Source organism: Calliphora vicina, chromosome 5 (genome assembly GCF_958450345.1).
Source record: "Calliphora vicina chromosome 5, idCalVici1.1, whole genome shotgun sequence".
NCBI lineage: Eukaryota > Metazoa > Arthropoda > Insecta > Diptera > Calliphoridae > Calliphora > Calliphora vicina.
The window spans coordinates 90,947,882-90,963,438 of NC_088784.1; the positions used below are offsets into that span (position 1 = coordinate 90,947,882).

General features: G+C 31.1%; 1 protein-coding gene across 4 annotated transcripts in view; it reads right to left on the bottom strand.

Annotated features, from left to right (window-relative positions):
• Nucleotides 1–802: 802 nt before the first annotated feature.
• The window catches only part of Vha44 (V-type proton ATPase subunit Vha44), a 71,912-nt gene continuing 57,157 nt past the window's right edge, over nt 803–15,557 (bottom strand). For 3 of the 4 annotated variants that reach the window (XM_065511766.1, XM_065511764.1, XM_065511765.1), the window contains exons 4-9: nt 4,232–4,418; nt 4,044–4,142; nt 3,529–3,784; nt 3,343–3,440; nt 1,817–1,955; nt 803–1,740 (exon numbers count right to left, since the gene is read on the bottom strand). In XM_065511766.1, the coding sequence (XP_065367838.1) occupies nt 1,642–1,740; nt 1,817–1,955; nt 3,343–3,440; nt 3,529–3,784; nt 4,044–4,142; nt 4,232–4,418 (878 nt within the window). In that variant the 3' untranslated portion in view covers nt 803–1,641. Of the gene's footprint in view, nt 1,741–1,816; nt 1,956–3,342; nt 3,441–3,528; nt 3,785–4,043; nt 4,143–4,231; nt 4,419–8,669; nt 8,828–12,876; nt 13,979–15,557 lie in introns of all 4 variants that reach the window. The other variant, XM_065511767.1, reaches the window with a different exon arrangement.

Sequence of the window (15,557 nt, forward strand, 5' to 3'; positions counted from 1 at the left end):
CCTGAACAAGTTTCGTGTACCAGACTGAATATCTCTGATATTTCTTTAACAATTTGCTGCCAGTTTGATCGCTGAATCTTTAGCTTGTAGAATACTACATTAATTACTACAGTCATCTTTATTTAGTCTTCAATGCTCAATGCTATGTCCGATTCTTTTTTTCAAAATTGATTTTGAAAATTAAAAAAAAAAATTTTTTTTAATTTTTTTTCCAAATTTTCTTTTTTAAATTATTAATGAAAAAAAATTATGACAAAAAAATTTGTTGGTAAAAAAAAAATTCGGGTTAAAAAATATTTTCCCCGATTTTGATCCATGTAGGTCCAAATCAATATAGCTTTATATACATCGTCGCAATGGACTTTAAAATATCTATTATTAGATATCCATATTGTATATATTAATGACTTAGTAATCTAGATCAAAAATAAGAAAAATCAAGGTTGTCTGGTTGCCAATTTTCTCGATTTTAAATAACAACCGAGCCGAGAGAATTTGCGATATATTGATGTATCAATCATGTCTGATTGATACATCAATCGGAAAGTTGATTTTAACATACAGACGGTTAGACGGACATGGCTATATCGACTTCGCTATCTATAACGATCCAGAAATATATACTTTGTGGGGTCGCAAATGAAAAATGTAGAAATTAAAGCTTCCCTATTTCCGTCAAAAATTTCTTTAGAGTTTGTCGTTTTCAAAATTCTGACTTGTTATGACTAATCCCTCTGTTCTGTAAATACAGAACAGGAGTCGAATACCTCCCAATTATGTTGCAGAAAGGGGCTAAAAAAAATTTGTTGATTTTTTTAAAAATTTTATATTGATTTTTTTTTTAGGAATTTTATTTTATTGTAAAATTAAATAGTAATAGTTTAAATTTTATTTATAATATATATATATATTTTCTTTGCAAATTATTATACACAAAATACTGTTAACAAAATTTTTAAACAAATATTCCAAACGGGAAAAACAGGAAATTTTAGAAGTTCGTATTTTAACTTAAATAAGAAAAAGGAAATAATTATGGAAACACAAAATTGTAACTTAATTTATATTTTTTAATAAAAACAAAATAAAACAAGATAAAAGGAAATATGATTTTCTTTAAATTTATATATAATAAAATCTAAAGAAAAAAATAAAATATAACAATAAAAGAGTAGAGAAACATGATGAAAGGATGTTGAAAATGGTTGAGAAAAAAGCCGCCGCCACAGCTTTAAAAATATTTGTAGTTTATTGGCTGTTATAAACTGCTATTTGTAGTTTCTTTGTTATAATTATTAATTAATGTTATTTTTGTGAAATAAGAGGGTTTTTTTTACAATACATATACATAATGGTTGTTGGTAGTTTGGTTTCTTTCTTACTCTTTTCAATTTTACAAATACATCTATTATAAATTTATCATTTTTTATTAATTACTTTTTTTTTGTTTTGTTAAAAATTAAGCTAAACAATTACTTAAGAAGGTTATGTTTTGTTTTTGTTTTTTTATTGTAATTATTGTGGTTTTTCTTCTTCTTCTTTAGTTGTGGTTTTAAACGTATTTTTGACTTTTTCTTATTTAGAATGTCTTCTAGCAGGTTTGTTCTTAAAACATAAATTTATAACATTTTTTTTTATTTTTTACATTTTAGCTGATTCAATCATATCAATGTTGAGTTTATAGAATACATAGGGAAAGTATTCGGATTGACCAAAACCTAAGCCGGGTATATCAACAGTCTGAGAATAAACAGAAACAAGGGGTTATTAAAACACAATTTCAAATTAATAAATAATTAAAGGTTTGAAGACTTACATCAGCAGCACTGGATTGACCAGCAGCTGAAGCACCATCCAAATGGCCATACAATTGATTTAAGCAATCACGTAGACGTTTCATGCTCTTCTTGTTGGGTTCAATAAGAATGGCTTGGAAATTAACTGGTAAACCGTATCTGAAAGGAAAAATTTTTAAATATAAATCACAAATGAAATAAAATAATTATTGTAAAATAAGAGTGAACATTATAGTGTAACAACAAAGTTTGTTTCTGCTTCGAAAATCTTAAATTTTCTACCAACAAATCGTCATATGCGGGAAGTTTTGCTTTACTTTTTTAATTTAAAAAAAATGCTGCTGACTACACCGATTGAACACCAAAGCTTATGCGGAATGTGTTCCATCGGTTTCAACGTGCGAGTGAAGGTTTGTTCGGTTCAGAAGTGGTGATTTTGACACGGAATACAAAGATCGCCCAGGCCAGCCAAAAAAGTTTGAAGACTAAGAATTGTAGGCATTACAACAAGAAGATTCATGTAGAACTCAACAAGAGCTTGCATAATCATTGGGAGCTGCTCAAACAACAATTTCAAAACGTTTGCGAGTAGCAGGATTCAACCAAAAGCAGAGAAATTGGGTACATTGGCCGAGAGGCCATGAAAGACGATTTTGCATGTCTGAAATTATGCTTGAACGCTATTAAAGAATATCATTTTTGCACGGAATCATTTCTTGCGACGAAAAATGAATCCATTACAATAACCCGAAGCGTAAGAGGTCGTATGTGAGCTGCTGAAATCTGGCCAGACCAAAACAGGGAACTTGTACTGAACGCAACTGATTCATTTGAAGCGAACATTGGACGAAAAACGCACAAAATAAGCGGCCGTAATAAACCGTAATATTTCATTATGACAACGTTCGACCATATTATGCAATACCTGTTAAAAAGTATTTAGAATGAAGTGGTTGAGAAGTTTTGCTTCACCCGCTTTATAGTTCAGACCGTGCCCCGTTCGACTACTATTTGTTTCGATTGATCTCTCTGGGATACGCTTCACTTTGGAACAGAGTATCCGATATTGGCTTGATTCGTTCTTGGACTCAAAAGATGAGCAGTTCTTTTGGCACGCGAGTCAATATTTCACATGAAATATGTTCCCTTTTCCCATTTTTCGTTCATGTACTTTGTTCACTTGAAAAAATTCCTAATGTTGTGAAATATTTAGATGGAATTTTGTAAACAATAAACAGCTGATACCACCAAAATCAACTATTGTGAATGAAAATTTCATGGGAATATCACGATAGCAATTTTACCTTCGGGGGAAATGGATATTTCATGGGAACATAAATTTCACATGTTTTTCGCGATACGGGTGCATATGTTGCCAGAAAGATGGGAAAAGGACATAGGTCTATTATAATAAAAGCCTTTGAAGGAAGCTAAATAACAAGTTTATTGGGAATAAATTTTTTGGCATTTTTTTTTAATTCTGAATAGAGAGTTGTTGTGTTATTGTTTGGAAATTATTAATTCCATTTCATTTAATCTCACTTACCTCAATACAGATTCCACAAACACACGCAAAGCTTTAACGTGTATTAAAGCACAGAAAGCTTCACTGAAGTTAACTTTCAACCATCTAACCAAAGGACCCTAAAACACAAAGAAAAATTACACATTTATTATACAGAAATTGGCTAGAAATTATTGGCATTGGTTTATTGTTCAATTGGTTACTTACAAATTGCTTCTTCTTGTCGGTAATCAATTTAGTTCTTTCATTTTGGCCAGCAGCCAATTCTTCTTCATTGTAAACGAAATCACGTACAATGAATTTCTTTTCGCGGGCATGTAATTTAAACTCTTCAACGACCTTCTTGAACAAGGTCACATTGTAGAGACAGTAATCATTGTCTGAGGTAATCAAAGTCGATGAACGGGGCACAATCATGTCGGTGATTTTTTCATAATTGGCCATCCAGTCATTGGCCATCATTCTGCAAAGGTAAACAGGTATAAGACATTAATTTAAGATTGTGCAAAGTAAATTGAAATTAATGTAAATTTGACAATGACAATCATCATAAAAATGGTTGTCACAAATATATTACTTATTTACTGCAAGCATATATATGATTGCTACAACCATGTGAATCGTAACTTGACCATATTATGGTTACCACAATCATATACACTATTACTGTGACCATAATTGTTTGCGTCTACATTTTATTGTATTATTTAATTTTCACTTACTTGGGTACAATCACCAACAGAGTGGTTAAATATTCGGAATCCAAAATGAAATGTTCCTTCTTAACCAAATCGGCCAAATTACGGGTCAACAAACTGCCACTATAATTGAGAAATAAAAGAAAACACAAAATTCAATTGTTAAATTAAAAAAGAATAGAAAACATTATTAAATTTAAATAAACACTTACGTTTGTTTCTTTTCCAAATTCTGCAAACTACCCTTCAAGTTATTGTAGGCATTTGATTTCGTTTTCAAATCAGCATCGATTTGGCCGATTTGTTTGGAAATAATATCGGCAATATTGCGCAAGGATTGCTTAATTGGATACTTAGCCATATCCCATTGGAAGTGTGTAATATACACAGATAAATCGGCTATATAAACACAATAATTTTGTCATTAGTTTCAAGTATTTAGGCAAATTCGTATTGTATACAAAATACTAGCACAATTTTAACAATAGATTTTAATTGAAGCTAAAAGTGTTTGCTAATATTAATATTATAGATAAAAAATATTGAAATATTATTTGAGTTTTTATTATTTAAATTAAGAGCTTATAGTTATTACTACTACTGTTACTTTAAACAAAATTACATATAATTTTGTTTTGAATTTTGAAAACGTTTTATTTTGTGGACAGAAAGAACACATACAATTATATACATATACAACACAACAAATACACAGTCATACACATGTGAAAAAGAGAAAATTTGCTTATTTTTTTTAAACAAATTCTATAAACTAAAGCATAATAAATATTGAAATAGAAAACATAAATTAAGCATAAAACTAAACTAATTTATGTAACTTAACATCTTGCACATAAAGATTGCTGATGACTTCCTTGGCAGAGGAGTCATAAATTACTTTTTCAATGTATTCTTCGTAATATAAAAATTAACTTGTGTTAAAATAATAAATTTATTGGCAAATTAAATTATAAGTTCAAATAAATTAAAATTTTTTAAAATTATAAATACACTTAAGACACAAGGTGTGAAAATCAGTTTCTCATCTCCATTTGTTTCATAATAATTAAAAATAGAATCAACATAAGAAATAACATAAAACTGGCAACCAACCAATAACAAATTTGTAATAATAAGAAGAATAGACATAGACTGCACAGCTACACGACTACAAATGCTATTTGCAGCAATCGTCGCCCTGTAGTCAGCTACTTAATGATAATGAAAACGTCAGCAACATCGTAACCAGCTGATATTGAAGTTTGACGTTTCGATACATATTGTTCATGCTTTAACCCACCACAAAAATTAAAATACACACAAATTATTTTGACTCCATCACAGCTATACGACAATCGATGCCGCTGTAGCCAACTTAAGCTAATTTATATTTTCGTAGTCGATAATGATGTTTTAAACGCATAGACTACAGAAAGCTACATAGCTACACGACTACAAATGTAGTCGGCTGCAATCGTCGCCATGTAGCCAGCTACTTAATTATAATAAAAACGACTCAACATCGAAACCAGCTGACATTGAAGTTTTACGTGTGTTTTTTCATTTTCATTATTGATGGCGTATGATTGATATTTAATACAAATTTACTCTACATACTCATACGTTCAGGTGGTGAATGATATACAAAAGAAGTTTAAGTGGCCTATTGTGCCGAATCTTATACCTATATCCTTCACCAAATTATACTTCAAAATAAAAATTTTAAATATTTTTAGGTAAACAAAATTTTTTTTTCCAAATATGTTTTTTTAATTTTTTGGGTAAAAAAATTTTCAGAATTGTTTTTTTTTTAAATTTAAAAATGTTTTCTTTTTAATATTTAGCGGAAAAAAAAACTTTTGGTGAAAAAAAAAATAAGATTAAAAGAATTTTTTTTTCGATTTTGACCCATTGTAGGTCCGATTTACTTTGACCTTATATACGCCATTGTAAAGGTCTTTGAAATTTATATTATTGGATATCCATATTGTCTATATTAATGACTTAGTAATCCAGATATAGATCAAAAATAGGGAAAAATCCAGGTTGTCCTGGATTTTCTCGATTTTAAATAGCAACCGAGCCGGAAGAATTCCTTCGAAAAGTTGATTTCAACAGACGGACATGGCTTAATCGACTCCGCTATCTATAAGGATCCAGAATAAATATACTTTATAGGGTTGGAAAATTATATTGTGGAAATTACAAACGGAATGACAAACTTATACTTATATAGCCTTCTAACGAAGGTGAAGGGTGAACAATAAAGTATATTCGGCCAAGCCCGATCATTTATTATTTCACTTAGTATTTGTTTTCTAAGATAGAGGATTTTGAATATAGCTCCTCGATAAATTAATATTTTTCAAAACAAGTAAACTTTATTGATGCATTATCCTTTTCAAATTGCCTACAAAATACATAATTGTGGGTGAATTTTTAATAACTCGAATATGTTCTGAATCATGTTTGCATTTTGTATTCTGTTAAAAGTATAATTCATTACAGTGGTCATGAAAAACTAGCAATACACCCGCTTAGCATGTGCATTCGTCGCTGTCTCAGTGAAAAAGCATATGTGCACGCAGAGAAAAAAACATGTTTCGTCATGGTTACGACAACTATACTATGATCTTTGTAACAATATATTGTTGTCAAACACATATATTTTCATCGCAATTATAAATATGAGTATGGTTCACCGAAACATAATTATTTTTCGAATAGCTAAATAAAGATAATAGTGAATTTATAAATAATATTTTAATTGACATTTTTTTGTATCAAAATAAATGTTTTCTAACTCAAGACATACAATTTTTGATATATATCCCACTCGAATCCCACTACGAGACCAAAAAGCTCATAAAGGAACAGGCCTAAGCTTTCGTTTGAGCAAAAAACAAAAATAAAAAAAGGACCCATTTTGGAAAAGTCAAAAAAGTTTTTGATTTTGCCAAAAAAATCAAAAATTGTATATCTTGAGTTACAAATCAAAACTAAGCGACTAAACCCCTCTTAAAGGAATGGACCTAAGCTTTCTTTTGAGCGAAAAAAAAATTTAAAAAGGGCCCATTTTGGAAAAAAAAGTTAGATTTTGCAAAAAAAAAATGTCAAAAATTGATGTTTTGGGTTACAAAATATTTATTTTGATAGATATCCCACTCGCATCCCACTAAGCGACTAAAAAGGTCTTCAAGGAAAAGACCTAAGCTTTCTTTTGAGCAAAAAAAATGTCAACAAAGTTTTTGATTTTGCAAAAAAAAGTCAAAAATAGCTTGTTTTGAGTTACAAAACATTTATTTTGAAAGATATCGAACTCGCATCCCACTAAGCGACCAAATAGGTCTTCAAGGAAAATATCTCTAAGCTTTCTTTCAAGCAAAAAAAGGGCCCATTTTGTCGACAAAGTTTTTGATTTCGGAAAAAAATATTAAAAATTTTTTATTAATTTTTTTTTAAATATTTTTTTTCGAAAGATTAAGGAAATAGCTATCTAAACTATTTGGGAAACATTTTGCTAAGAACAATAGTTAATAAGTTACATGGATGAGAAAAAAAACATATTTGGCCAAAATGTCAAATTTTAACCCCCTATAACTCAGAGAGTTCTTGACCGATATTATTGAAAAATTGTATCTGAGATGCAACAAGGTCTAACCTTGTGCATCCCGATCGGAAGACAACGATTTTAAAAATTGGTTAACTTGACATGAAATCGTTTTGAAAATTATTTTTTCATATCCTGAATATTAAATGAGGCTATCAGTGCAAAAGTGGTGTAACCCCTAACTATTTATTTAGTTATATATTCAACTTACACCACTTTTTCTATATTACTTTGTTGTATTATTTTATTATGAAAAAAAAACGAATTTTTCAGCTCCATCTGCTTTTGAATACCAAAAGGAAGCTTACCCCACATTTGTATTGGTAATGTAAGGACTGTATGTAACACCAGAACAGCAAACAAAAAATTGTGGGTTACACCACTTTTGCGCTGATGACCTCAATTTATAATAGACAAAATCTATTTCACTCTGTGTGTGTCTCTTTTCCGGAACAATATGTTTGTACACCCAGAGAACAATTTTTTTTCTGCGGTGTTACTTTACATCTGTAAAATTACTTTTAAATTAGCATTCAAATCAAAAAAAAAACAAGTTTAAATATTACACTTAAAATTACACACAAGCTACAACAAAAACATAAAAACAGCTAAAAATAAAATGAAGAGCTGAAATTGAAAATCGGGAAACAATAAAAAATAGAGCCATCAAATACATAGATTTTGAAGTTTATATAAAAAGTTTACACTGCAAATAAATAAAAAAAGTAGACATAAGAAAATTAAGGTTTATTGAAAAATAAAATTCTCAAATAGTTTGTAAATAAATACATACAAATACTTAAAGCAAAGTGTTTTATTTTAATGTACATTGAAAACTTATTTGTTTGATTGATTTTGTTTTTATGGTAAAATTGTTGAAAAGAAACAAAAAGGTTAAATAAAGATGGTGGAGTAAAGTTAAAAAATAGTAGTACATTTGATTTTGGAAACCGGTAAACGGTTTCATAATAGTTTTACGAGAATTTACACGCACAAATACACAAATATCTATGACAATATAAGTAAGAGAACCGGCTAACCTGGACTTAGGGGCAATGTTGGCGGTTCGCCCATATCGGTGTCCGGACTGGAGCGACCATGACTACTACTGCCACAACAACTACTCACTGGTGACGATCTATGAGTTGATGTGAAATTAAATCCAATATTTAAATTTAATTGACTCGATGATGAGTGACTGCTATTTAGTTTTTATTTTGTATTTTTTGTTTTTTTTTATTTATTAAACAATGAATTGTATATTTAGGGAGTAGAGAAAAAAAAAAACAAAAACGGAAAAAGCACAAATAACAAAAACAAAGAAAAAAAACAGAGATATTCAAATCGTGAGGAGTTTGGCATTGTGGTGAGTTATAAAATATAATGTGAGGTGAATTTTGCGTGTGAGTGTGTGTGGGTGCACAATGGGAGGAAAGCATATAAAAGTCTTTCTAGCGTTAAAATAAAATAAAACTTTCTCTAAAAGGAACAATAGTCAGACAGTGAGTGTGAATGAGGTACGTAATTAGTTAATTGTTGATATATGTCGTGTGATAATACATATGAATAAATTGTTTGTCGGTCAAATTCATGTAAAGCAATTATTTTGTTTTTTATTCACAGATATTAAGTTTACTTTAGATGGATTATTATTTCTTTTATATGATTTTATGACCTTCAATTATTTATTTCTGTATAGACTAAATTGAAAGCGTGACCCTTACAAGTCTCCAAAGGGAATAAATGGAAAACATTTCGTGTTTCGTGAGATAAACAGTGTATTATTAATACAATAATTTTTTACTACCTGTAAAGGTTAAAAATATACAAATTGTATGGAGTAAAACAAAAAAAAAACAAATTCTATAGAGGAATAAAGAGGATGTAAAAATATAAATTATTTTGAAGGATTATGCAATTTTCTCCTTAATTTCAGTTTTCAAAAACATGACCTTTTATCAAATATACACAGTTACATATATATGAGGAGCCGCAGAACAAAAGGTACTTTTTTGAAAATTTTGGGAAATTGATTTTTTCTAGAAGACTTCAGGCAAATATTATTAAAATACCACAAAATTAATTTGTAAAAAATTTCGAAAAAGTACCTTTTGTTCTGCGGCTCCTCATATATGAATACTAGATTGGGCCTTTTTCTGCACTTTTGTAAAAAAGGGCCGCTGAAGCACACCGATTACACACCAAAGCTAATGGTTTTTGCAGTTCAGAAGAGGTGATTTTGACACGGAAGACAAATATCGCCCAGGCCATCCAAAAAAGTTTGGAGACCATGAATTGGAGGCATTACTCCATGAAGATTGTTGTCAAACTCAACAAGAGCTTGCAAAATCATTGGGAGCTACTCAAGCAGAAATTTCAAAGCATTTGCGAGCAGCAGGATTCATCGAAAAGCTGGGAAATTGGTTACCATATGAATTGAAGACGAGAGACCTTGAAAGACGATTTTGCAAGTCCGTAATATTGCTTGAACGCTATAAAATTAAAACGTGTTTGCACCGAATCATTACTTACGATGAAAAATAGGCCCATAACGATAACCCGAAGCCTAAGTGATCGTATAAGAAGCACGGCCAACCAGCCGAATCGACACCAAAGCCAAATATCCATGGCGCTAAGATTTTAGTGGGACCAAAAGGCTTTTATCTATTATGAAATCTGCCCAGACCCTTACAGGGAACCTTTACCGAACACACTGATTCGTTTGAAGCTAGCATTGGCCGAAAAACGACCAAAATATGCGGCCAGACATGAAACTGTAATATTCCATCATGACAACACTCCATCATGACTGTAACACATGTTACAGTATTTGGAATGAAATGGTTGGGAAGTTTTGCCTCAGCCGCCTTATAGTCCATACCTTGCCCCGTCTGACTACAATTTGTTTCGATCGATGCTAAAGGCGACGCTTAATTTTGGGACAGAGTATCCGATATTGGCTTAATTCTTGGTCTCAAATGATGAGCAGTTCTTTGGCTGTTGCCAAAAAGATGGGAAAAGGTCATAGCTAACAATGGCCAATAATTTGAATATATTTATATTGTACAAATATTTCAAAATAAAAGCTAAAACTTTTAAAAAATTTCGCATTTTTTGAGTCCAATAATAAAAAAAATTTTAATTTATACGAATATTTGTTGGATTGTTTGAGTATTTGGAAATATTTTGAAGGTATTGTATATATACGTCCAGTAACTAGACATGATCAAAATCATAACAATTCCTATTTTCTGAATAAAAAGGTTTTTTGGATGAAATGAATTAAAGAAATTTTACAACTTCCGGGTTTCTTCACTTTTGATAATTTTAACAATATTCACTCTCAATCGTGTAGTGTACATCTGAAAATTCGACTGCGTTCGGTCCCTGGTGGCTATTAGTGCCAGCTTAATTTTGTTTTCCAATAAATTTGTTTGAACCAATTGTTGCACTCCGAACGAGATGCTTCTAAAACATGCATCAACCACTTATTTAAGCGTGTAAAAATCTTTAGGCTTGAATATATTTTAAAAGAGCAGATATCGAGTGACAGATCAGTCCTGTAGGTCAACTGTTCTTCAGCAACCTTTACAAATTCTGATCGCTCATCTCATTTGTATGTTTAGAAATTAGTTCAAGTTCTTTTAAGTACCCAAAAATCATTTCATTTACCAAATTTGGCTGTAGTCCACAACTGCGAAACTTTTTTTTAATCAGCTAATGAACAATAACTCTGAAGGGAATTCAGATAGTGAATTCGTACTGTCTCTGTGGTGTTTGCCTATTCCTGCAAGAAGAACTGAATGATCATTGTAACTGGATAATACTGGAAATTGTTAGAAGTTGCCGCTGGTGTATAAATAGTGGCAGCAGAAACAAAAACCAGTTAGTCTATTGTGAATCTTGATTGAGTGAAATCAAAAAATAAAATTCTTTTTTCTTCTTGAAACAAGTAAGAGAGCTAGATTTAGCTATGCCGAATCTTATTAACATTTCACCAAATTATACTTCAAAATAAAAAAACTTTTGGTGAATCAAAAAAATTCGGGTTAAATAATATTATTTCCGATTTTGACCCATAGGTCCAAGGTAGGTCCAACTTACTATGATCTTATATACGTCGTTGCAAAGGTCTTTGAAATATCTATCATTAGATATCTATATTGTCTATATTAATGACTTAGTAATCCAGATATTTCAAATAGCAATCGCGCCGGGAGAATTCCGGAGATATTGATGTATGAATCGTGTATATAAGTTATTTGGGGGCTTCGGAAAGTTGATTTCAACAGACAGACAGAAGTACATGGCTTAATCGACTCCTCTATCTATCCATAAGGATCTAGAATATATATACTTTATAGAGTCGGAAAATTATATTGTGGAAATTACAAACGGAATGACAAACTTATATGTACATACCCTTATCACGAAGGTGAGAAATCTTGGAAAATTAAACTGACAGGATAAGCTACTGTGTTCAATAAATAATGGGATTTATTGGTATTTCTAATAAAGCCATAATATACCAATTAAGTTTACTTTAGTTCATTTTTTTAATTTTTTAAAAGGATACTTGTATTTGGGCCACCCACCACTAGGAGCTTTTATTTGTAATTGAAAGGAATTTACCAACGTTTTTAAAAGGTTAAAATGTAGCAATATATTTCGAATTTAACTCAATAAGCTAAGTTTAACTAATATCACAAAAACTTTAGATCAACTCTGCAGAAAGTAGTTTGAATCGAATTTGGTCTGTTTCTAGTTTAAATATACTACTCGTTAAACCATGATATACTAACAGTAGCTTAGTTAATCCTAGTTTAACATGTCCTTAAGTTATACAAAATAATTTTATGATGTTTTTCAGGCAGTTACATTTAGAATTGCGATTCTCCTGGAATTATTTATGTTATTTCTGTTAAAATGACTTCTCTTTTCATGTACCACTTCTAACATCAGTTTAACTAGCTAATGCAGCAAGGTTAAACCTAGTTTATAAACTAATTAAGCAATAAAGAAGAAATTAAAATTAGTCAGGATTTTCGGTCCATAATAGGGAGGTGCTGGCTACAGTTTTGTCATTGTGATAAACAATTAAATACAAAAAGAATTAAGAATGTTAAAAGAAAATCATAATTGTAATGAAATATGAAACGATAATGGCCATGTATGTTTTGTTTAGATTTTTTCATAATTAATGTTTCGATTCATTGTTTTTTTTCGATTTGGTTTTTCTTTATATACCTGCTTTTTTTTGTGGAATTTCTTTTGTGCCTTTGAAACCACCATTCAAATGTATCACTAACATCTGATAAACTATCACTACTTTTCATTGGTTTGTGTTGATTATCGTTATTATGATGAGAATGATGATGTTGCTGTTGGTGGTGATGATGATGATGGTGTTGGTTTGTGGTTGTATTATGGTGATGTTGCTGCTGAATATGTTGTTGCTGTTGTTGTTGGAGATTATGATGAGGCGACGATGGCGACTCATTTACATCGTTTTTCGATGTAGAACGACTATTGCTGCTACAAAACAAACCGGCCAAACCACGCGAAGAACTAGAGAAGGAATGATGATGATGAGTCGTAGAAGATGGTGGCGGTGGTGGTGGCGATGTCAATGAAGTTTTGTTCTTAAAACCACAAAACGCTGTAGTTGTTGTGGAGTTGGAATTATTATTTAAGCTACAAGTGTTATTATTTTGTGTTGTGGTTAATAATTTATTAATAGACTGACGACGCGAAGCTAGACTGTTGTTAGCCACTCCAGATGTGGGAGCCGATGTGGAACATAAATACGAGCTATTAGCGGTAGCTGGTCCGGTGGCACAGACATTGGCAGATGAAATGGCAGAGGATATAAAGCACGACGATGTCGAGGCGGCATTATTCAATGACGCTGAAAAATGATTTTGCAGTTGTAGGAGTTGGGAAGGACGCTGATGATGGTTGTACGACGATGAAGATGTGTGCAATTTAAGATTTGCAATCGATGAGGAAAAGGAAAAATGCTGAGGTTCATCGGCCGCGCCAGCCGTGGATGAGGTGGACGAGCAGGCATTCAGAGTGGTTAGAGTAGGACTTGTTATGGCATTAGTCGTTTGTGTGGCACATTCACAATCACAGTTGCATACAGGTGATACAGATGACGACAACAAATCATAGTCACGCTCGGACTCTTCGGTGGAGGAAAAATTTAAACAACTTCCCGAAGGGCATGCCGAACAAGATGTTGTTGTGGTATCACGACTATTTGAAAGATTTGATGATTTTCCCGTCAATTCGGAGTGTGTAGTTATGGTATTATTATGTATGGTACAATCATCAGGCGGACCAGGGCCTTTTGGGGGTTTTGTTTAATGTTTTTGTTTGTTTTGTTGGATTTAATGTTTTAAACATCATACACACAATACATAGTTTAACATTTAGAGTGTAGTTATTTAAAAAGTTGCATTATTATAAATATATAATGGAAATATTAAAATTAATCTAAAATTAAATATCAATAATGGCTGCCATAAGGCGATGTCAAATATTTCTTTAAGAAAAAAACTATTTCGGCATATGTCTACGTGGTCTACTTCTACGAAAGGGTTACGGAATCAATATCCTTTGCTTGAAACGGTTCTAAAACGGGTTCTTTAATTAATAATTTTTACTTAAAATTGTTACCGTCGAAACTTTTACTAAACTAAAGCACTAAACTCTGCTACTTAAGAATTATTTGTTTTATCTGTCTCACGCTTTACCAAAAAAATAGTCCGCTTATCGATTCGTAAATCCATTCAATAATCGCAGAGTAGTTATTTGTATAGCTCGTGATCGATTCTATAAATAATGAATTCAATACGGTTGAAGTACTAAGGAATTAAGACAACGAAATAATTCATGCTGAATGGTTTAATAGTATTATTAAGAGGAAAATTTAATTAAGAATTAGTTCATTTGAACCTTTGTTTGCTTTTACACGCAGCAAGTTTACTGGAAGCAAGTCTCTTCGATTCTCTTTTAAACTTGCTCGTCTGTTTACACACAGCAAGTCTGTGTTCAATTTTGTATGACAAAACTTAATAGACGCCATAGTGAAAATGAGAAAACAAAAGAGACTTGCCAGTACAAGCAAGTGTGTACCCCTCTTCTTTCTTCCTGCCTCTCTCTCCTATAAACTCAGACTTGCGGCAAGAAAACTTGCTCTGTGTAATATCAGACTTTGGTTAGTAGTTGAAAATAACAGGTTCCTTGAAAACTTTATACAAAAATTATTAGAAACAAAATATTGTTGCACAGAACAGGTTTTATGTTCAGGTTGTAGTTGAAACAATATATAAAAACGCATAGAGCGGAAACTCTGCTGTCAAAGACCTAACTCAGTTGTCAAAAATCAAACAGGTGAGAATATATTAGTAGTTTCCGCTCCGTGTATTTCTCTATGGTTGAAACCATTTTCACATATGGAGGATTCAAACGGTCTCCTATTAGTTCGTATTGTCGTAAAATATTTTTTTAGTTTAAACAAATTCTTGTTTAAACTTGTAAACAAAAAAGTGTTATTTTATGACAAACTAATAAACATAGTTCAAAAAGTTTTATTAGTTTATAACTTTTTTGTTTGAAACCCAACAAAAATTTGTTTAAACTAAAAAAATATTTTATGACAATACGACCTAATAGGAGACCGTTTGAATCCCCCAATAGTTTTTTATTTTAATAATACATTCTTACCTTTTAGGTTTTTGACAACTGCGTTAGGTCTTTGACAGCAGAGTTTCCGCTGTATTGGGTGTATGACTTAAAAATTCGGAATATACAATAGATGGCGTATCATTTGAACGGGGTTTTTGTTTTTAAGTATACTTTGGTTTTTAATAAGTTATATGTCATTTTGAAGTTTACATAGCTGTCATTTATTCTCATTAATT